The sequence below is a fragment of the Miscanthus floridulus genome, chromosome 18 (assembly GCF_019320115.1).
Source record: "Miscanthus floridulus cultivar M001 chromosome 18, ASM1932011v1, whole genome shotgun sequence".
NCBI classification, from domain to species: Eukaryota; Viridiplantae; Streptophyta; class Magnoliopsida; order Poales; family Poaceae; genus Miscanthus; species Miscanthus floridulus.
In genome coordinates, this window is record NC_089597.1 from 103,236,938 (window position 1) to 103,261,250 (window position 24,313).

At 46.2% G+C, this 24,313-nt stretch overlaps 1 protein-coding gene and 1 long non-coding RNA gene across 4 annotated transcripts; one reads left to right on the forward strand and one right to left on the reverse strand.

The window, feature by feature from the left end:
* The first annotated feature begins 2,424 nt into the window (after positions 1 to 2,424).
* LOC136520891 (uncharacterized) lies at positions 2,425 to 5,490 on the forward strand. 3 transcript variants are annotated; one of them, XR_010775417.1, is made up of 4 exons: positions 2,425 to 2,743; positions 2,826 to 2,924; positions 4,126 to 4,652; positions 4,736 to 5,102. It is a non-coding gene; the product is annotated as an uncharacterized lncRNA (long non-coding RNA). The 3 variants fall into 3 exon arrangements; XR_010775418.1 differs by lacking the exons at positions 4,126 to 4,652; positions 4,736 to 5,102 and adding an exon at positions 5,164 to 5,490; XR_010775419.1 differs by lacking the exons at positions 4,126 to 4,652; positions 4,736 to 5,102 and adding an exon at positions 3,501 to 3,612.
* A 5,482-nt stretch (positions 5,491 to 10,972) lies between these two features.
* Positions 10,973 to 11,879, reverse strand: LOC136524291 (uncharacterized mitochondrial protein AtMg00810-like). The gene is made up of 2 exons (XM_066517717.1): positions 11,374 to 11,879; positions 10,973 to 11,132 (listed from the first exon to the last, which is right to left on the reverse strand). Exons 1-2 carry the CDS (start codon positions 11,877 to 11,879, stop codon positions 10,973 to 10,975), a joined length of 666 nt encoding a protein of 221 aa, XP_066373814.1.
* Positions 11,880 to 24,313: the final 12,434 nt, after the last annotated feature.

Here is a 24,313-nt window from a genome sequence, read left to right on the forward strand (position 1 = left end):
GGCCTGCAGGACGGGCTATTTATAGGCAGATGGAGGAGGTGGGGAGGATTTCAGCCATGGAATTCATAATGAAAGGGGATCACTGTAGTTAATTATTGTTGCTAAGCTACCTAAGCTTGATCGACAAGCTGGGGACATAGTGGCGTATGACCCGGCGAATCAAACCAGGGTAAATTCTTAAGCCGACGTGGTCTCCGTTCCACAATCGTTGTCGGGATCGTTATTGTCCTCACTAATTATTGCGGCATGCAGGTTCTGTCAAATATATGATTTCCGCCACGCTGAGAGCCTCTTAGCGATCTGCGCCTGTGCCTGCTCACCACGTGGCCGTTGTGGACTGCTCATTGCCGGTCACGTTCTTGCTAGTGACGACGGGTTTAGCCAGTTTGGCGTTCGCGGCCTGCCCTAAGCCTCTGCTTGCGCGGACCCTACGCCTCTGCTTACGCGGACGGAGGCACAGAGCCGGCGAGACAGGTGCGACCAAATCGCCGGCCGCAGACTGGAGAGGGCCCCTTCTAGTCTAGCCCAATAAAACATTAAAACCACAGCAGACCGCATGGGCCAGCGTGGTACAACCTGTAGTAGGATTGTAGCCTGTTGAGCCATGTTTAGGTCTCTCAGATGGTATGGTGAACCTTCTGAGATACGACCTGTGGCAGGTCTGGGTACGTACAAGCTTGAAATCCTTGACGGCAGATAAGCTCTTGCAATTTGCAGAAAGGAACTGGCCGTGCAACCCGGTCTGTTAGTTGGGTGACCTCCTCTGTCGATTTGTATTAGAGGTTTGGTCCCTTGTTAAAACTTGGGCAGGTAATTGCATTTCGCTACCTTCTCCGGACGTGCAGACAGTGCAGCAATGGTGGGAAAGCGCTCTCCAAGGCAAGGTTTTCATTATCGGAAATAAAAATTTATCGAAGGTCATGGATAAACAGGATAAGCAAGATATATCGGAAATATCGGACCAAATTCAAAAAAAATTCAAATTGTTTTAAAAAAATTTCGTAGAATTTGACTTGAAACTATTCCTAAGCTATTAAACATTACTTGTTCACCGATAAAAACAAGAATAAAACATTATAGTGTGGGACCGTCGCACGGCTGAATTTGGGTTGTTTGTGTGAGAGCAGGAAAGAAGGGAAAAATTTGGCCTATGTCAAATTTTATCGGACCCTGTGGATAGAAAGGAAATTTCGGAAATTTCGGTGAATATCGGCCGATAAAAAAAACCTTGCTCCAAGGACAATCCTCTACTCAACAACGAACAGCAGCGGCAATCTTTATGTACACAACTTGGAATATTTGAAAAGAACGTAATGGAAGGACCTTTTAGGAAGCGGAGAGGACTCCCATTCAGGTGCTAGGATTAATCAAGGAAGAGTTAGGGATAATGACGCAGACTTGCAGGCGTCCAGTAGTTCCCTAATGGGGTTTCCATCTTCCCTTTCTATGTTTTCAGTGTTTGTGTTGTCTGGTTTTCAATGTAATAAGACTCTGTAAAACATTTGCTTGCTCTTCTTCTTATATGACATAGCCGAGCGCCTGCTAATTCTTCAAAAAAAAAATGGATTGAAATCCTTCCTGTGCCCTCCCTTCTTTCCCAAAATTTAAGTGGTCATCCTAACTGCAGCCATTTATGTGCTCATGGTTTTCCTACAGATTCGTCCGGCAAGTTTGTTCCACCAACAACCCGAATGAGCCTGCTGGGGCGCATCTGTGTGCGCTCACGTTTGCAGTTATATTTCTAAATTCAACACTTGTTTTACACTTGCAGATCTTTTTGTGCTTCATGATATATATACACAGGACCAATGCAAGAACATCTTGGTTTACAGGTTCAGAAAAAGAAACGAATGCAACATGTTGATATTAGATTTCTTTTCTGTTAGGTTCATGTTTCACAGCTTAGAGAAGACAGTGTCAGTTCAATTGAACAGGTAAGTTACCAGATAAAGTTGGAAGGTATTTATACATGAGAAAGTAATTCTTGAGAATCTAATTAATGTTTTCTTTTGAACAATAAAATGTATCACTCTGCTCTATCGCTGGCAAGTGCCTCCACGCGAGACCTCGGGCGGCCACCGTAGCTCGAGCTCTGGGGCCGTGGGGAGGAGGAGGCGCGGGGCAGCGCGCGGCAAAGGAGGAGGTGTGGGGCAGCACGCGCGAGGAGAGACGCGGTGCACGAGCAGGTGATGATCAGGGAAAGAGATAAGGAGATGAGAAGGAAAAAATTAAAAAAAACTGACAAATAAGCCCCTTATGTCGGTAGTTGATCCCACTTTTTATCTCTATAGATCAAATAGAAAATGGGTTGATCATATCCCTCTCCAACCAAATACAAAATAAAATCGTCCGTCCCTGTTGCATCCTAGAAAACAAAGATAGCACCGTCCATTCCCAACCAAACGCAACCCAAGGTGGCCACCTCCTACGCCTGCGGACAGACGGAGTCACGGAGGCCCTGCGCCGCTGCATAGCTGGTCGGCAGACCGCAAAAGGCGGCAACAAGCAGCCACGGCCCGGCGGCCAGCACGCAGTGCCCCTCAGGGGTCAGGGCTGCAGGCTGCGGCCTGCCCCTGGCAGCTGGTGCCGGACTTGGCCAGTGGCTCAGGCGCTCGGAGCCTCGGACTGCCCCTGTGGGCTGTGCCGCACTGCCACCGTTGCGGTGATTTTTGGATTTTGGTGAATTGTGGTGAATGGGAGAGAGCTGGGTGGTGATTTTTTTGGATTTGTGGGCTTAGGATTGGTACGTTTCTCTACTATATGTTTGGTATTTTTCTGTTACGTATTCACTTAGTTAACACTTACTAAATTTATTTTCATTGCAGGTTGTCTACTTTTTTCTTTGTTTTGATCAATTAATGAATGATAAATTATCTGGACAAATATGGAACAAAAATTCTCCTTATATGCTTTTTATGTAAGAGGTAAATCATCTTCGTTCTTCATCTATACAATTCATTTGCTGAATTAATTACCAATTAGAATATAATTGATAATTCATATGTGATGTACATTAATATATATGTGGTATACAACTATACATACATAAAAATAGACCGAACTATCGGTGAAGCTTGATATATGTATGTAGCAGTCCGCCCTACCTAAAATTTTTGGCTGGATCCGCCACTGGTATGTAGCAATGTTTCTGTTCAGATGACCCTAATCTATGTTATGATGCTTGCACTGTAGAGGGTTATCTAGATCCGTACATTGTCTGTTCTGTTCTGCAGAGCCAGAAGTATATGTCGGTTTCATTCAACATCAAAATAGGGTGTGATTGCCTCAGGAGCAATGGGAATGTAATTCAATAGCATACTTTTTAGTAGCCCTGGGTATGAACTGTAATGCTGGTCCTTTGTCCTGGATGGACCAGGGTACCAGATCATGTATCTGTTCTTGTGTCCAGTAATTTGCATGGACATCGTGTTGAATGGAAGTTTTTTGGTCTTAAAAAAGAAAATAGGGCATGATTGGTTGCTTTGATTTTCCTTGGCTAGGCCCACGGGATGTCTGCTTGTTTGGTCCGTTGCACTAGCACTTGGGCTTGGCTCGTCAACTGCAAAAGGTGTTCTCCAGCCTGACTCTGGGGATATTAGGACCACGCTAGGCTTGTGGGATGCGAGTAATTAGCCATCTAATGATGTTGTTCATGCATTATTAGCACATATTAAATGTTGTTGACATATTTTTTTTATTAATATTAAGAGTAATAAGATAAATTAAGAGCTACAAAATAATAGTTGCACATAGTAAATGTTATGATAATTATTTATATATTTTTTCATCTCACTCGACACGTCCTAGTGTAAGCAACCAAACAACTTCTTGGGGCAGCCTGACTTCGTGCAAACAACGAAACACCAGAGCATGTGCTTTGCTACGGAGAGCCTAGCCCCTAGATGTGAGCCAGGCTGGGTTCGTCCGCCAACCAGTCACACCCTATAATTATATATACATATAGAACAACAATGTGCTACTTTTTTGCCCATTTGTGAATACATATTGTAAGCAATATGAAACAAGTCGATCAGGCATTAAACATGAAGCACGATTATTATTCATACACGACATGATGACGCAACTAACAGTTGCATCTTATTTCTTTCTCTCAATTTATTGTAGCGACTGCACCAGTTGGCTGTAGCAGCAGCTTATTGCTTCATGCAGCCGAACGGCTGAGTACAACTATTATTCATACACGACATGATGACGCAACTAACAAGCACAAAAAGACATCATGATAAGAACATATATTGATTTATTAGGGCAACACTCTTTGGCCGTTGTCTCCACCTCCATCACCATCCTCTCCGCCTCCTCCAGCGCCACCACCTCCTCCTCTCCAAAACCATCCTCCCAAAAACCCTCCCCCTCCTCCTCCCCCTCCACCACCGCTGCCGCCTCCGCCTCCACCTCCCCCTTTGCTGCCGCCGCCGCCGCCGCCTCCGCCTCCACCCCAACATCCCAAAGCATTGTGATGTTGTAGGAGCAGCATGCCGACAACGAAGAGGGAGAGCCATGGTGTTCTCTTCCTCACTAACGACACCATCTTAACCCCACACAAACTCACAGTATGCGTGCAAGGTTGGGGTCGCTATGCATGTTGAAGGTGGCGTGCAGGACGGGCAATTTATATGCTCATGGAGGAGGTGAGGGAATTGCAGCCATGGAATCTACCATCTACCATTGTCTTTGTTTTTGTACACCAAAATTCATTCCCTCCTTTGGCCAGGTTGCCTCTTTCTTTGAGCCGTCCGATGCCACAGCTTGTATCTGCCGCTACACGTTTGGGCCGCTGCGGGGACAAATAAAAGATATCCGGACACCTGCAATGACCTGGCCAATGAAACCAGCCTAAATTCGTCGACATATGCCCATCGATAAGAAGACACTTCTTGTGACCAATCAATACCCAGCAGCCTAAACCAAGATCTTGTATAAAAAAAAATTGGATATATGCTTACATATGAGCATATGCAATAAATTTTGCAAAAAGAGATAGAGAGAGAGAGAGTTTTGCAAAAAAAATCGAGGAAAAAACACAGTCTGGCTGGGACGGGCGTCATATATACCAGCACAAAAGAGGCCAAGCCGACGTAGTTTCCATTACACGTCGTTGTCGGGATCGTTATAGCTCCCACTAATTATTGCACCATGCAGGTTCTGTCAAATATATGATTTACGGCACGCTGTCTCAGCGATCTGACCCTGTGCCAGCTCACCACGTGGCCGTTGTGGAGCCAGGACATGCAGCAATGATACAGGCTACTAGCAAGAAGACGGAAGGTTACACTTTGCTTGCACACCAGGCCTAGCTTTATCACCCCTCCACGCCACTTACAGTGTGAGTGGCTGATCGACTCACGGAAGCATCCTCTTTCCTTCCGCCCTTCTCCGAATCGATTTACTCGCGCGTAATGCTTTTAACCTTTAAATGTGACACCTTTAAAAGGTTGGATTGAATTGAATGCGACACACAATCTGATTGAATCAGCAGGATCGTCATCCTCTGATAATTTCCGTTATTTGACAACGATTTCTTTTGTTAATCCGACATTGTACAATGGCACAAGCGTCATTTTGTCAACACGCAACCTGTACAGAGTCCTAAACTACAGCAGCTTCTGTGCATGCCCTCTGATTACAGGCTAAAACTAAATCTACAAAACTGGATGGTTAATGGTACATCAATGCTCCGAGATAGATCTGCTCACAGGGTAATGCATACATTTAGTGGCCTAAATGCCAGGGTTACCAAAATAGGATTTAATGCTGAAAAAAAAACTTGCTTCGGTATTCATCCTAATAATGACGGTAGTATTTTAAAGAATGAGAAATGATATGGAATGAGAAAACAGATGAATTTGGCAGTCACACTATTTATTTTAGAATTAAGTCCACTTTTGGCCCTTCAACTATAGGGTTCGTCTAATTTTAACCATCTACTACAAAACCGTCTAGTGGTGATACCTCAACTGTCAAAACCGTTCACTTTTAGCACCTGGGCACGGGCAGGACTGTTTTGTCCTACGTGGAGCGGTTTGACCACGCCACGCTGGTGTTGACCACCACATAGAGTGCCAACCTCCATCTCAGTGACATATGGGGCCCACACGTCACCCACTCATCACCTCCCTTCCCAACGAAGCCACGCAGGGCTGCAGGACGTAGGCACCTCAGCCAAGAAGATCTGGCTGCGGGCTCCGGCAGCCGGGGCAGCCAGCCGCAGGCTTGAAGGCCGTCGCAGATTTCGAGAGGGAGGAGAGCGCCGACAAGGGCAGCAAAGGCGCGCGGCCAAGCCGCTGCTACATGTGCACGCACAACCATGGCGGTGGAGGATGCTTGCCGGCGAGCTGCGCCAGGCCCACGCGGTCCCAGGGCCGGCCGTGGCTCGGCCAGAGGCAGGGTGTGGCCTGCTGACCACGCGTGCTGGCAGCCCGGCAGCCACGATCGCGGCGGGGAGGAGCTGAGGAGACCCCTGGGGCCCCTGCACACAGACAAGCTACGTCAGACAGTTCGACTACACAACAGGGTCAAGGACTAAAACCAAATATACCTGGACTTCAGTCACCAGACGCTTGGCCGCCCGTTCGACTCTTAAGGTCTCCTCGACCTCTGGGATTTCCTCGTGCATGACCCATTCGTCGTTCCGATAGCGCGACACATATACATGTTGTCGCCTATCTTGGGGACGGCCCAGGACTTCTTCCACTTCATCCTCTTCAGCCTCCTGTTCGGGAGGCGGCACTGGTCTGGAGTTCGCAGACTCCACGACCACCAGGGTTTTCCCACGAGCCGTCGCGTCGGCAACCATGTCCCGGGCAACTTCTGGCTGCTGCTCCTCGGCTAGATCCAGCTCCCTTGGCGTCGTGGTATCCGCCTCATTAGGGTTCGTGCTTGGAGCACTTGTATTCTGCTCGGGGACTGGCGTCTGGTCGTCCACCTGCTGAGGCCCAGGCGGAGTCCCTACCATGGGCTCCTCCACGGCTGGTTGCTGAGCAGTTTGTCCAGCTGTTGTTGGTAAGGACGTTCCGCACCCAGCTAGCTGGTCGGGGCTTTCGGTGGACGCCGATCTAATACATTCAGAGACAAATTCAGGAGATAATAGCATCCAATGCAAAATGCAAAGCTTACATCAAAAGTATAGATACTTACAGTTTTGACTTGCGAAAGGATGTGAGGAAGGAACGTCTCCTCGACCGCCCCTGCTCCGCTTGTTCGGCAGTTTCCACCGGGACTTGTTCAACCTCCGGTACGGGCGTCGGAATATGATGCGGCATGTTCTCTTCGTCTGTGCTCTATGTTGCAGTGGTCGGTGCTGTGACCACTGCTGGCACAGAGAAGCCACCCTGCTCCGACGGTCCCACCCTCCAGTAGCTTGTGGCCATTCTACACCGGGGGGAGGCGACACAAACACTCCTGCCCGGTCACGGCCATTATACTGAGACACAAAATGAAGGAAAAGACAGTTATTTTCTTGATGCAACATGACTCTACAGTTAAAAGGAGGCGTCATTTACCTTTGGGGGAGGGCGAGCCAGCTTGAAGGCGTGTTCGATGGCGTTCAGTGCAACATAATTGGGATCGGCCAGGTTGAACAGCTCTCCAATCCTGGCCTTGATTTCCATCTTGTCGAGCGGCTCCTTCCTGGTCCTCGTCGGATCAGCGCCTCCTTGGTACTCGAAGCCGGGGTGAATCCTTTTCTGGCAGGGCTGAATTCTTCGGCTGATGAAGTTGCCGACAACGCTCGGGGCATCAAGCCTTCCCCACGGGATCATCCCGAGCAGTTCGGCGATCTGCTCCAAGTTCTCGGGCCTCTCCGACCAGCTGCTTTTCTTCTCTGGAATCAGTCCCACATCGCACAGAGTGATAGTGTTCGGCTCTTCATGGATGTAGAACCACTTCTTGTACCACTCGTCCAATGAGGTGTTCCAGGGGCAGTGCAGGTATTGAGCCTTCATGCCGTCACGCAGGTTCAGGTAAACGCCCCCCGCGATCTTCGAGCCACCGCTTCCTTTCTTCCGAAGACAGAATAGGTGGCGAAAGAGGTCGAAATGGGGCTGGAAGCCACCATAAGCCTCGCAGAGATGGATAAAGGTGGAAACAAGAAGAATCGAGTTGGGATGCAGATTGCAAATCCCAATTTCGTAGTACAAGCAGAGACCCTGAAGGAAAGGGTGCACTGGAATCCCAAAACCCCGTTTGAAGAAATCTTCAAAGACCACAATCTCACCTGGTTGTGGATCGGGGAAGCTTTCTCCTTCCGGTGCACGCCATCCCGCAAGTGCCTTGTTATGAAGCACTCCCATGGCGACGAGGTCCTCGATGGTCTGCTCATTGCTCCACGACTTCCACCATTCTTTCGCCATGACCCCGCCTTTCTTCTGGGCGTCTCTCTTCGCCATTAGTTCGTCCTTACTAAGTGGGTGGATGCGGGAGACCGAGGGGATTGGTGATGATTTTTGGGGGAATATGGTTCGACAGGAGGAAGAAGAAGGTTGCGGCGGCGGATGACAATGGGGAATGGTATGAGTAACTTACCAGATCTGCATTATATAAAACAAAGAGCACCGTCGCTTCGTCCGCCCGAGAATATTGGGAGTCGTGCGCATGCGCCGCAGACGGTTGTTCACACAACCTCGAAATCTGCGCCAATAAACGCGCTCCTTCGTTAACAGTGTACGCGCCTCTTCGTTGATGGTGTAAGGGGGCCCACACTGACACACCTCAATACAGGTGTCAACCGACTGTTAGCAAAAAAAAAAAAGAAGAAGAAGACGGAATGACGTACTATACCTCTTTACTTTTTTGACCAGACGTGTCAGACTGGCCTTGGCAGAGAATAGAGAAAAGTACACAAAATAATAGTACAAGAAGCGCAAGTGATCGTGGATTTGCCTTGACCACTACTGTGTTTGGATACTGCCCAGACCACTAATGTGCTCGGGGACTGCACAGACCACTACTGTGCTTGGATACTGCCCAGACCACTTTTGTGCTCGGGGATCGCTCCGACCACGGCTGAGCTCGGGGACTGCCCCGACCACTGCTTGCATAATGGTTCTCCTTGGCTACATGTGATTTGTACTCACATACAGTTAAGAGACTTTTCTTTTAGACCTTGCTACAAGGCTCATACTTCGCCTTCCAGCAAGCTCGGGGACTACGTCGATACGATGCACCTGCCGGTGTATCTTGTTTTGCCTGTACGGTAATTGGATTCTTAACCTCAGCGGAATTTCTTTTTTAGACCCTGGCACCACGTACCTGCGTCACCTACTACCAGGCTCGGGGACTAAGTGGGCACACTTCACCTTGCGGTGAATGTGTTTGTTTAAATCGACCCCTGTGTTTTGAATGATTATGAGGATTATTAGTATGCTCGGGGACTGCCCCAACCACTGCTTGAATAATGGTTCTTCTTGGCTACATGTGATTTGTACTCACATACAGTTAAGAGACTTTTCTTTTAGACCTTGCTACAAGGCTCATACTTTGCCTTACAGCAAGCTCGGGGACTAAGTGGGCACACTTCACCTTGCGGTGAATGTGTTTGTTTTTCGACCCCTACGCTTCTGATGTTTAAGGATGCTATACTTCAAGACCACTTATATTTCTTTTCAGAAATACAAGTGGGCACACTTCTCAGGACAGAAATCTTTTTCTTTTTTCTTAAGAGCACCATACATTCTTCGGACAACCTACTTCTCCGGTGATGACGGTGGTCGGAGGCGTCAAGAATTCAAGCCTCGCTTGTCGGAGAAGGTTCAAATGGCGTGTCGCAGCATAATACATGATGCTCGGGGACTAGCTGTGGGGGTATTAACCCCTATACCCTTACGGCTAAGCTTGGGCTGGCCCGGATCGATGGGTTCAGTCCACCCGAAAGGTGACGTGCGGCCCAGTTAACCTGATCGGAGTCCCGCACAAGGAATCAAGACGGATTTGGCGACCAAGCAGGATCCTGGTCGGTTAGAATAGGAATCCTTGTCCGGCCAGATATGGCAATTGTAACTGACTAGGATTAGTTTCCAGATCTGTAACCCTGCCCCCCGGACTATATAAGGCGGGCAGGGGACCCCTCTAAAAAATATCTCTCATTGACATACAATAATACAAATCAGACGCAGGACGTAGGTATTACGCCTTCCTGGCGGCCGAACCTGGATAAAACCTCGTGTCTGTCTTGCGTCACCATCTTGTTTGGGGCTTGCGCATCTGTCTATCGATAATCTACTACCTTGGGCATACCCCTAGGTAGACTGCCGACCATATTTCATCGACACACCGCGAGCCGGTAGCGAGGGAGGGAGAGAGAGCGGAAAGGAGGAGGGCGTCGGGGGCGGTGAGAGCCACCGAGGGCTTCGTAGCGGTGGGGCGCGGGTTGTAGCGAGCGACGGAGCCAACACGGCCGTCGATCGGAGAATCGGACGGACAGGGGAGTTTGGGGTGACGTGGCCACCGTGGTTGGCGGCCAAAGCTCGCTGCTTTGATAAGAAGAAATTCAGCGCAATCAGCTTATACTGGCCTCCTTCAGGGCACTGTCATTTTTCAGCCTTGGGAAAGAATATGGAAATCTTGGGCTCCATGTAAATGCAAGTTTTTCATGTGGCTGGTAGCACATGACAGGTGCTGGACGGCTGATCGTCTTGCTAAGAGAAGACTGTCTCATCTAGAAAGATGTCCCTGTTGGCCCAAATAGATCTCAGATTCAGATTTGGGAACTACCAGAGGGCAGCTTGGCCCTTGGCCGCTTGGATTGAAAAGAAATGCAATGGCTTGGTTTTTACAATGACACTCCTTGCCCTGTATAGGCAAAGGGGACTCCCACTTGCTACAACATATTCTAGCCACTAAATTGGATGCTGAGCATATTCCTAACACTAGGCTTGGAAGCCAAGAAAAGCAAAAGTGCAGAAAAAGTATGATACAAGTGCTTTACCACTAGGCTTATCTATCAATTCTCCCCCTAGGCCTTGTGCTGAGCCCCAGAGGTGATCTGTTGTAGCCCAATCCTCTCTCTCATATCCTGGAACTTGGACTTCCCCAGCGACTTGGTGAGAATGTCAGCGAGCTGATCAGTAGTGGCAATGTAGCTATCCTTGATGCTCCCATCTTCCAAGCAATCCCTGATGAAGTAATATTTGATGTGAATGTGCTTGTTCTTTCATGGAAGATAGGGTTCTTGGCTAGAGCTAGAGTAGACTTGCTATCCACCTTCAGCTCAACCACATCCACCTTCCTGCCAAGGAGCTCTACCAGCATCCTTGATAGCCATAGCGCCTGAGTTGTTGTAGTGGTGGTGGTGATGTACTTCGCTTTACAGCTTGAGAGAGCCACCACCTTCTGCTTGAGGGACTGCCAGCTGACCAAGCAATCACTGAGGAAAAACATTGTCCTAGTTGTGCACTGCTGGTGTCCACATCGCCGACGAGGTCGCTGTCGTAGTAGCTGACAAACCGCGCCGTGTCGAGGGCCCTTCCGTAGTGAAGACCGTAGTTGAGGGTGCCCACCACGCAGCGTAGAATTCGCTTGACAGCCTTGAGATGCTCCATCATCCAACGTGCCATGAACCGACTCATGTACCCGACGGCGAATGCAATGTCCGACCGGGTATGGACCAGGTAATGCAAGCTTCTGATCAGCCACCAGTAATGGGTTGGATCGACCTCCTCCACCGTGCTCTCTTGACTTAGCTTGAGCTTCTCCTCAATTGGGGTGTAGGCCGGATTGCAGCCTATCATGCCGCCGAGCTCATGGATGTGCTTGACGTAGTGCGTTTGGCGAAGGACGATCCCACTGACGTCCTTGCGCACTTTGATGCTAAGGTAGAAATAGAGGAGGCCGAGGTCGCTCATGTCAAATGCCTTCTTCATCTGTGCCTTGAACACCTCCACCTTCTACTCTTCAGCGCCAGTGATGATGAGGTCATCGACGTAGACGCCGACTAGTAGAACATTGAGTCCACTACCCCACTGGTACACCGCCACCTCGTACGCGCTCTACTTGAAACCCATTTTCTTGAGCGTGGCGTCGAGATTTGCGTTCCAGGAGCGCAGTGCCTGGCGCAAGCCATAGAGTGCCTTTGCACAGGTGGTACACCTTCCCCTCTTCTCCAGCGACGGTGTAGCCATGTGGTTGGCGCACATAGACCTCCTCCTTGAGACAGTTGTTGAGGAAAGTGGACTTCACGTCCATGTGGTGGACTTGCCACCCCTCTTGTACTGTTAGCACGAGGAGGACACGGACTGACTCCATGCATGCCACGGGGGCGAAGGCGTCATCATAGTTGATCCCCTCTTGCTGGACGAAGTCGCACGCTACCAGCTGCACCTTGTGCTTGATCAACGTGCCTAGCTCATCCTTCTTGAGCTTGAACACCCACTTCAGGGTGATGGGGCAGTGGGCATCCGGTAGTGGCACCAACTCCTAGGTGCGGTTCTGCTCGACGGAGTTGATCTCCTACTCCATTGTTGTCCGTCACGCCATATCACCTTGCGCTTCAGCATAAGTGGTTGGCTCACTGGCGTGCATTAGATGTAGCTAAGCGAAGAGCCACTTGAACTGGCCCAGTGGAGACTGCTTTCTGAGGATGTTTGCCATCGTGCGGTACTAGTGGGGCTCATCGTCATAGTAGGCATCTAGGCGGTCTTCATCATCCTTTAGTGGCGTCGCGTACTCGACCTCTGGCTTCCCTGCATGTGCTAGTGTCATAGCGGGTGAGGTAGAAGATGTCGAGGAGGTTGGCTGGTGCGCTGGAGAGTTTGGCTACAGTGATGGAGAGGTCGGCACTGCTACCGATGAGCTCCCGACCACCACCGATGGACTGCTGACCACCACCGATGGGCTACCGAGCTCCCTCGGATTTGGTGCTGGCGATCGCGGCAAAGCTGGTGAAGAGGTCGGCGCTGGTGATGAAGACCCAGTCATCGATGAGGATGCACCTTGTGCTCCCTCAGCACCTCCCGCCCAAGCATACTCAACGGTGAAGTCACGGATCGAGGCCACCGACCCATCGTCCACCGCCTTGTCCCATTCCTAGCCATGTCCCTCATCAAACATGACATCATGTGCCACACGCACATGCTGCATCGTCAAGTTGAGCACGTAGTAAGCCTTAGCCCCCTCTGTGTTTCCAATAAAGACCCCCGGCGAGCTACGATCGTCGAGCTTGCCAACGTGGTTTAGCTCCTTGACGAAGGTGAGGCAGCCGAAGATGCGTAGGTAGCTGACCACCGGCTTGCGCCTATGCTAGGACTCATATGACGTCTTGCCGTCGATTGCACTGGTCGACGAGCGGTTGAGCAGGTGTATGGCGGTCATTATGGCCTCACCCTAGTAGATCGCCGGCATGCAGCGCTTCTTGAGGAGGGCACGTGCTGCTGCCACCACCATCTGATTGCGGCGCTCGACCATGCTGTTCTATTGTGGTGAGTAGGGTGTGGAGTAGTGACACTGAATCCCCTCATGGTGCAGTATGCCACGAACTCGGACGCCATGAACTCGCCACCGTTGTCCGTGCGGAGCACCCGGAGCTTGCAGCCGCACTCCTTCTCCACGGCTGTCTGATGGCGCTTGATGGCATCTGCAGTGTCACCTTGGAATCGAGTAGCATGGCTCACATGTAGCGGGTGGCATCATCGATGAGCAGTAGGAAGTAGCATCGCCCTCTAGGAGTGGATGGTGACATTGGACCGCAAAGGTCGCCGTGCACAAGTCAAGTTGCTCAGTGGCACAGTAGAAGGCTTGACGCGAGAAGGGCCGGCACTACTGTGGCAGAACCTCCTAAATTATAGGACCCACATACACTTGTCATTGTCCAACGACCTTTGACAACAATGCATATGTTCCTGGTAACTTAAGAAATCTGTCGGGTGTCCTCGGGGAACCCCGAATCATCCACGATTTCCGAGCAGGATCACGTTACAGGGTCATTGCAGTATTACAACATTTATTCAAATATATACATCAGAGTAAAAACAGCGGAAGTCTTACAATAACATAATTTACAAAACAGTAGTTTCAAACCTTACAAACTAAGTTCGATAGTTATTACAAACCATAGTAGTAGTGGAGTGGCATAATTAATATAGACATATCACACAAAATAAACATCCTGCCCAAGGATCACACATTTACTTCTCATCGTCAGAACGAACGATAGTCATGCAGCACGATCCAAAACAGATCTGCTCATGAGGCTCACCTGCAACAAGGGTCAACAAACCCTGAGTACAAAAGTACTCAACAAGACTTAACCGAAATAAAAATTGATAGAACTCAGGAATGCAGGCTCAGGGATTCAAGGTATGGTTTTAGCAATAATCAAAGTTATTTTGCGTAAAAGCTCTTTAACAAAATTCTTTATTTCAACAATTTAAACTTCATAAAATCATATACAAAGATGACACGATCCGTAATGAGATCATGAAACTTCATATCCAACACCTTCATCAACCATTCTCAAGTTCCAGTTATTAATTCTACGATGATGAACAGTGAGTTGAGTCTCCATAACCGAGGAGCAACGACGATTCGAACCGATTATAAACCCAGCTGGGAATTCCAGACCACACGACATATGCAGGTCCCCGACCTACATATACCAACCTACCCTCAGGTCCTCTAAAATAAGAACGGGTCCGCGCCACCCGAGAATACAGTACTCCACCAATCCAGCCCATTGCCACGTGGGTACACGCTATTCCCGCCATCTCTCCACTCCCAGTGCGCGAGTAGCCATTCTCGTAATAGAATCGCCAAGTTAAGGCTTCCCGGAGTATGTGGTTAGTACTACAAATTCTCACCTCATGCAATTCAACAACGGACGTGCCTTAATCGACACAGGCGGAAAGAACCCGCTCACAAGACCTCCATGTCTTGTGGCTCACACACACCGAGTCCGCCTGGTCTAGATTTATTACTCCACATTCCCATATCACATGCTAACATAATTAACCGATGTTCCATTTAAAACTTGCAGGTGGCAGGTAATCACCCGACTTTCATCGTTCTACGCATAGCTAAGCAAAACTAGGCATATACGAATTTAAAACTGGTAATATGGTAAATATGGAATAACAAGGTGGGTAATGCACCAATTAGGCTCTTACTTAACTCCTAATCACTTAATGCAGTAACGGAAAGCAAAAGCAAAATTAATTTGTAAAACACAAGGTAGGGTTGTATGCATCCGGGGCTTGCCTTCGTTGACGGAAAAGTCCGATTCCTGCGACGTCACACAAGTATTCGATCCGACCTCAACAGACGGATTAACCTCCTCAACGGCTTGATTAACTACCACGTTTTCACCTTCGTTCACTACACGTAATAACAATGACATGTTTAACATGATGCGGAATACGAAACATGATGCTCGATGATGGATACAAAAATTAACAATTTGAATACAACTTTCCTTCGCGGTACAGTTGCAAGTCAAACAAACTAAATCTTTTTCGTAACACATACATCAACTGCCAAGGATCATTATCAACAAATGACCCAAGGTCATCACTCAATCCAAAATTACAAACAAAACCTAAATCACTAAATGTTACCATTTGCTTTTATGAATTAATTAAAATTATGAAATAAATCAACTTATTCTAATTGAGCTCAAAATTTTAGTAAATGTTCATTACATGATAACTAAGTGGCAAAACAAATTTCATAATTTTTGGACAAGTAAATAAGCCTAGAAAAATCATGGAAAGTCATTTATTAATTAATTGAGCAATTTTTATCATACCCCAAAAATACTGGAAATCAATATTTCAAATTTTTGTCATATAATATACATCATAGAGAATTCACACAAAAATTTTCATAATTTTTGGAGCTATAAATAATTCTACACAAAAATAACAAATTACATCACTATTCATTTAATTCTGAAAAATAGAAAATCCACTTAGAACGCTGAGTCACTGACACCCGGGTCCCACATGTCATCTTCAACCTCCGACGTTGACCACGGCAGCGACGGCTCTGACCGGCGATTTCTCGCCGACGGTGAGATCACCGGCGACGACCAACGTACCAAAATGATCACCAAGTCTAGGCGCATCGATTTATGGCACTAACGCGACCAATTACGGACTGAACCGAGCACTACGTCGACCATGGCGGCCACGACGGTGCTGCTGCACTACGCCGGCGATGTGAGACCTGTAAAGCTTAAACGGATGACTCAGGAAGCACCAGCAGCTCACCCCGAACGCGTTGAAGCAAGGAGCGAGGTCGGAGAAGCAACGGAGAGGCGTGACGACGATCACGGTGATCACGGCGGAGCAAAACGTCGTCGGCGATGGTGTACCGGCGACTGCAGTGGTCAAAATGAACAACCAACTATGGAGTAAGCACCACAGTATCGAGATGAAACAGAATCAGCCAAAACCAGGGGCGAAGATGCACCGTGGAGCTCTGGCCGCGGCGAATCGCGCTCGGCGGAGGAGTTGCCGGCCGCGAGGAAGAAGACGATGCAACTCGAGTTCCTGACTTAGACTAGCTGAATTGGTGGGTTGGCTGGATGCGCAAGGATACGGCGGAGCTGGAGCACGCTTTGCCGAGATGGCAACGGCGCTAAGTCGACGGTGAGAGCTCGACGGAGCTGCGGCGGTGGCGACGGGAAAAACAGAGGAAGAAGAAAAACGACGACGACGGCGCCTCGGTTCAAATAACACGGCTCAGAAGCTCAAGGAAGCTGCGCTGTGGCCTTCACCGCGCCAGCACGACGCCCAGACGGCCACGCGCGCGACTGGAAGCAAATCGAAGATCGCCGGCCATGTAGCTTCGGCGGTGGACACTGTTCATCCAAATTACAGAATTGCCACCCGCCAAAATTCACAAATTACTCTCAAATTTTCATAACAACTCAAAAATCTCCAAAAACAAAAGTTGTTCAAAATCAAAAGTTCTACAACTTTGCTTTCATAACCATCTTCTAGTTCGGTCTAGATTTTGAAATGATCTTTTAAATTCAAATAGGGGATATTTAACGAATTACGCCTTTTTGAATTACTCAAAATTTTTCTAAACAACTTGAAAAACTCCAAAAATAAACTTTGCTTAACTTGCCAAGCTCTACACTTTTGCTTTTGGGATCAACCCCAAAATATGCTTAGATTTTGAAATGGATTTTCAGGGTAGGATTTAAATGCTGAAAATCAGGGTTTTCTCGAAAAATTCAAAATCCAAACAAACTTTGAATTTAAGTCAAACACTACAATTCACACATACCACATGAATATAAACTTGTTTTAGTGTATGCATCTCAAAGTTTTTACCAAATGCCAAATGCTTTGCAATGCATATGATGATATGTCAGGTTTTAGTATTTTAAACACCCGAGGTGTTACAATCCTTCCCCCTAAAAGAAATCTCGCCCCGAGATTCAAAGCCATAGAGTAAGTAATGGAAAAGGAAATGTGTCAATCCAAAAACATCCAGAACTTTTCCATAAAACAACTGAGGTTCTTTTACAAAACGCAATTTGTAGTAACCGAGCTCAACTATCATTATTCTATTCTATATTGACGCTAGAAACTCTGGAAACTTTTCTAACAAGTAATCTTCTGATTCCCAGGTAGCTTCCTCTTCTGAATGTTGATTCCATTGTATTTTATAGAACTTGATTGTCCGTCTTCGAGTAACACGATCTTTCTGATCTAACACTCGGATAGGATATTCAGAGTAAGTTAAATCTGGTTCTAGTTCCACTCCTTCAACTTCAACATTCTGTTCAGGCACTCAGAGACACTTCTTCAATTGAGAAACATGGAACACATCATGCACAGCTGTGAGATGTTCAGGTAATTTCAAGCGATATGCCACTTTTCCATATCTCTCCAAAATTTGATATGGTCCAATATATCGAGGTGCCAACTTTCCTTTAACACCAAAACGGTTAACTCCCTTCATTGGTGATACTTTCAGATATACAAAATCTCCTTTGTTAAATACCAATGGTCTCTGTCTTCTATCCGCATAACTCTTTTGTCGAGATTGAGCTATCTTCAAATTACTCTGTATTTGTCTAACCTTGTCTTCTGTTTCTTTCACAAGGTCAACTCCAAAGAATCTTCTCTCCCCTGGCTCAGACCAACTCAATGATGTTCTGCATCTACGACCATAGAGTGCTTCAAATGGAGCCATTCTAATGCTTTCCTGATAACTATTGTTGTATGAGAACTCAGCCAAAGGTAAGCATTCATCCCACTTATTAGAATAGTTAAGGACACAACACCTTAACATATCTTCAAGCACTTGATTAACTCTTTCAGTCTGTCCATCAGTCTGCGGATGATAAGCTGTACTATACAGAAGTTTAGTACCCAACGAAGAATGCAATTGTTTCCAAAAGTTGGAGACAAACTGTGTACCCCTATCTGACACAATAGTCTTGGGTATTCCATGGAGACTCATGATTCTTGCTAAGTACATTTTGGCATATTGGATCATAGGATATATTGTCTTGACTGGAAGAAAATGTGCTGACTTAGTGAGTCGATCTACAATAACCCATACTGAGTCAAATCCCTTTGATGTCTTGGGTAGACCAACAATAAAATCCATACTGATGTCCTCCCACTTCCAAGATGGAATAGGTAATGGTTGTAATTCACCAGCAGACCTCAAATGTATAGCTTTCACCTTTTGACAAGTATCACACTTTGCTATGTATCTAGCAATCTCTATTTTCATTTTAGTCCACCAGAATCTTTGCTTCAAATCATGGTACATCTTGTTGCTTCCCGGATGGATAGATAACCTAGTAGCATGTGCCTCATCTAGAATTGACTGCCGCAACTCAGGAACTTTTGGTACCACCAGGCGATCCTTGAACCACAACACATCTTCATCATCTATGCTGAAGCATTCTGCTTTCCCATTCTTGACTCTTTCCTTGATATGTGCTATACCCTTGTTTTCCTTCTGAGCAGCAATAACTTGATCTCGAATAGTGGCTTCTACAATTATGTTGGTCAAACTTCCTTGTTGAATTACTTCTACATTCAACTTTTCCATTTCTTGACATAAATTCAAACCCATTGTTCTCATTGTCAGACAATTGCAATAGCTTTTGCGACTGAGGGCATCTGCAACTACATTTGCTTTACCAGGGTGATAATGTACTTCCAAATCATAATCCTTAATCAGTTCTAACCATCTTCTTTGTCGCATGTTCAACTCTGACTGAGTAAAGATATACTTTAAGCTCTTGTGGTCTGTATACATATGGCACATATTACCAAGCAGGTAATGTCGCCAAATCTTTAGAGCATGAACCACAGCTGCTAACTCCAAATCATGAGTAGGATAGTGTTCTTCATGTTGCTTAAGTTGCCTAGATGCATAGGCAATGACTCGGCCTTCTTGCATCAACACACATCCAATACCAATACCTGAAGCATCACAATAAACATCAAATGGCTTCTCGATGTCAGGTTGGGCTAACACTGGTGCAGTAGTCAACAGCCTTTTTAAAGTCTGGAAAGCCTCTTCACAATCTGATGACCAGACAAACTTGACTTGGTTCTTCAACAATTCAGTTATAGGTTTTGATATTTTTGAGAAATCTGAAATAAACCGACGGTAATACCCCGCCAATCCAAGAAAACTCCGAACTTGATGAACTGTGGCTGGCGGTTTCCAATCAAGCACGTCCTTCACTTTGCTAGGATCAACTGCAACTCCTTCGGCTGATAAGACATGTCCAAGAAATTGCACTTCCTTAAGCCAAAAATCACACTTGCTGAACTTGGCATATAGTTGATGTTCTCTCAAACGAGTCAGAACAATTCTGAGGTGTTCTACATGTTCTGTCTTATTCTTGGAATATACTAGTATATCATCTATAAATACCACTACAAACTTGTCTAGCTCAGGCATGAATACTGAGTTCATCAGATACATGAAATGAGCGGGAGCATTTGTCAAACCAAAAGACATTACCAAGTATTCATATAATCCATATCTTGTGGTAAATGCCGTTTTGGGAATATCTTCAGGCTTTATCTTAATTTGGTGATATCCTGATCTCAAATCTATCTTGGAGAAAACTTTGGCTCCGGCCAATTGATCAAAAAGCAAATCTATCTGAGGTAATGGATACTTATTCTTGATGGTCACTTCATTCAACGGACGATAGTCAACACATAACCTCAGGGTCTCATCTTTCTTTTTCACAAAAATTGCCGGACATCCCCAAGGTGAGGAACTAGGTTGGATAAACCCTTTCTCAATCAATTCTTGTAATTGAGTCTTCAACTCGGCCAATTCCTTAGGTGGCATCCTATAAGCTCTCCGAGAAATCGGAGCTGTTCCAGGTTGTAACTCTATGTTAAACTGTACATCCCTATCAGGTGGTAGACCGGGTAAATCTTCAGGAAACACATCCGGAAATTCACACACTACCGGAATATCTCTAATCTCTTTGACAGCAGTTGCACAAATCTTGCTCACTGATCTTCTTAGGGTTGGAAGTTGGATAAGAAGTTGAGAATTACTATCAGGCAAACTCACTCTTAAGGTCCTATTCAAAGCATCTATAACAGCCTTATGCTGATACATCCAATTCATTCCCAAAATTACATCTATATCCTGATCCTTAAGGATAATCATGGTAGTGGGAAAAATATGCCCACCCAGGTTTACGGGTACCTGGTATACTATCTCCTTAGTATACAGACGTCCCCCGGGCGACTGTATAAAGAAACTTTCCTTTGTTGCCCCAATTGAAATTTCATACTTCATGACAAATGTTCTATTGATGAATGAATGCGATGCGCCAGAATCAAAAAGTATAACTGCAGGGTGATTGGCGACAGGAAACATACCCATCATCACTGGCTCTCCTTCAGGAATTTCCCCGGCTTGAATATAGAAAACCCTTCCTGTCTTCCTCTCATCTTTGCCCTTCTGAGCATTCTGATTGTGGTTCTTGTTTGGTGCCTGACCTTGTTGTTGATTGGCAGAGGCCTTCTGATAATTTTGATTAGCCTGCCTAGGATATGGACATTCCCTGGAGAAATGACCAGTCCTTCCACAATTGTAACACGGATAGTTGTGACCCTGTGATGTTGGAGCATTACCACCAGAAGCATTGGTTGATTGTGAGTTCGGATAGGTTATAGCAGGACGGACATTTGACTGTTGCCCGGCTTGGAACTGTGGTGGACGATAAGGAGGACGATTATGATGTACTGGATGATAAATCACCCTCTGCCTCTTCGGATTTCCCCCAAAAGATCCAGACGGCACACTCTTTTTCTTTTTGAGCTCCCTATGCTGCCGATACTTTGCCTCTGAAGCAATTGCAATATTTACTGCCTCATGATAAGTGATATTCGTACAGGCTGTCATCATTGTCTGCAGTTTGGTATTCAGACCTCTCATGAACCATTTCTTTTTCTTGGCATCCGTATTGACATGTTCAGATGCATACTGCGACAGATGATTAAATCTTCCCACATACTGCATTACGGTTTGATCTCCTTGCTTCAAAGCAAGGAATTCATCCAGCTTCATAGCCATCACTCCTTCCGGGATATAATGGGCTCTGAAAGCAGTGCGAAATTCTGTCCAAGTTAACGGAATGCCTGCGGGTTGCATGGCCATCAGATTTGCATACCAAGCACCAGCTGCACCTCTAAGTTGCTGGGCAGCAAACACTGGTTTCTGAAACTCTGTGCAGTGAATAAGATCAAATTTCTGCTCCATGGTCCTAAGCCAGTCATCAGCCTCCAATGGTTCATCTGCCTTGGTGAACACCGAGGGTTTTGTATCCGTGAAATCCACATAGGTAGCCTCATGCCGGTTATGATTGCGGCCACGGTTTCCATGCATCTGATTCTGATTACTTTGAGCCATCTCATGAAGCAAACGAGAATTTTCCACAGTCACATTGACTAATGCAGCAATAGCATCAGCCAGATTGGTCGGCATTGGTGGTGGGTTGGGGATATCATCATCATCTTGTGAAGTACCAGGAATATGCGATCCCCGCGTACGACGCATCTGTTCATAACAAACCAAACTTTATTCACAAGTCTTTATTCAAAGATCAAAGAGCTTACTACCCGCATTACATCGATGCCACTTATTTAAACACAAGAACACATCTAAACAAGACTACTAGCTTAACTAGATCTTCTATTACACAACTCTACTCCTTTCCGTGATTACTTCAAACTTCAGGCTCGGTATCCATTCCGGAATTGTTACCGCCTTCATCATCACTTTCATCTATCATTACTAATTCTTCAGGATCTTCTTCTTCTTCCTCTTCTGATTCACTTTCATCAGCAAGGATGACACCAGGGTCCATGGCATCAGCTTGAGGCTCATGATTCGGGTTTAGTAGATTGCTAAGCCTATGAACTTCCTCATGTAGATAGGTATTATGTTCTTCTAAATCTTCTACATAGAATTCTAGCTCATGAGTTCTAGCTCTAGCTACATCTTCCCTATGCCAAGCCTCATTTCGTCCCTCCACCGTACGAACTAACATGCTTTCGCAGTTCCTATGTGCGGTGGTGAGACGCCTCAATTGATCCTGTAATTCTCCTAACTGTATAGCATCTAAAGCCCTATCTCTAGTAGCTTGTGCTAACTCTGCAGAAATCCTCTGTATCTCTGCTTGGGGATCAGGCCTAGAACTGCTACTGCTAGCACCATCATTTCTAGGGGCAAGTTGGTGACGAGGAACTCCTTTGGGTCCAGTGGACTTACGAGGCGTCATCTTGGCACGAGCCATACTGTAGGAAACCAATTTAATCCAAGTAAGACCATTTGATCAAAATCCAGAGAGTAGCTAAGATGGATTACATTCCTCAAACCAGACTCACTACTTAACTCCAGACTAAGAGGTGAAGGAAGTAACGAGTGAATTATTCATGATGCATGAATCGTTCTTACGAACAAAAACATCAAAGTTTATAATGCATATAAACAACATTTATTTTTTTTATATAGGGCATAGTATAATTACTACTCCACCACACAAGACCCTTTTAATCAAATAAGGAATGGTGAGAAAGAAACAAGATAAGTCAGAAGCAATTTGGACCAAATTATCAAGTTAAATTTAGTCATCCAAATCCTTTTGAAGTTTTTGTAAAACAATACAACAAAAACCTTGTAACGATCGCTCTGATACCATTCTGTGGCAGAACCTCCTAAATTATAGGACCCACATACACTTGTCATTGTCCAACGACCTTTGACAACAATGCATATGTTCCTGGTAACTTAAGAAATCTGTCGGGTGTCCTCGGGGAACCCCGAATCATCCACGATTTCCAAGCAGGATCACGTTACAGGGGTCATTGCAGTATTACAACATTTATTCAAATATATACATCAGAGTAAAAACAGCGGAAGTCTTACAATAACATAATTTACAAAACAGTAGTTTCAAACCTTACAAACTAAGTTCGATAGTTATTACAAACCATAGTAGTAGTGGAGTGGCATAATTAATATAGACATATCACACAAAATAAACATCCTGCCCAAGGATCACACATTTACTTCTCATCGTCAGAACGAACGATAGTCATGCAGCACGATCCAAAACAGATCTGCTCATGAGGCTCACCTGCAACAAGGGTCAACAAACCCTGAGTACAAAAGTACTCAACAAGACTTAACCGAAATAAAAATTGATAGAACTCAGGAATGCAGGCTCAGGGATTCAAGGTATGGTTTTAGCAATAATCAAAGTTATTTTGCGTAAAAGCTCTTTAACAAAATTCTTTATTTCAACAATTTAAACTTCATAAAATCATATACAAAGATGACACGATCCGTAATGAGATCATGAAACTTCATATCCAACACCTTCATCAACCATTCTCAAGTTCCAGTTATTAATTCTACGATGATGAACAGTGAGTTGAGTCTCCATAACCGAGGAGCAACGACGATTCGAACCGATTATAAACCCAGCTGGGAATTCCAGACCACACGACATATGCAGGTCCCCGACCTACATATACCAACCTACCCTCAGGTCCTCTAAAATAAGAACGGGTCCGCGCCACCCGAGAATACAGTACTCCACCAATCCAGCCCATTGCCACGTGGGTACACGCTATTCCCGCCATCTCTCCACTCCCAGTGCGCGAGTAGCCATTCTCGTAATAGAATCGCCAAGTTAAGGCTTCCCGGAGTATGTGGTTAGTACTACAAATTCTCACCTCATGCAATTCAACAACGGACGTGCCTTAATCGACACAGGCGGAAAGAACCCGCTCACAAGACCTCCATGTCTTGTGGCTCACACACACCGAGTCCGCCTGGTCTA

Coding starts and splice junctions, on each gene's coding strand:
- LOC136524291 (XM_066517717.1), bottom strand. CDS start 11,879: ATGAAGAAGGCATTTGACATGAGCGACCTCGGCCTCCTCTATTTCTAC. Junction 11,133..11,373: donor TTTTCCTCAGTGATTGCTTG/GTCAGCTGGCAG, acceptor TTACTTCATCAG/GGATTGCTTGGAAGATGGGA.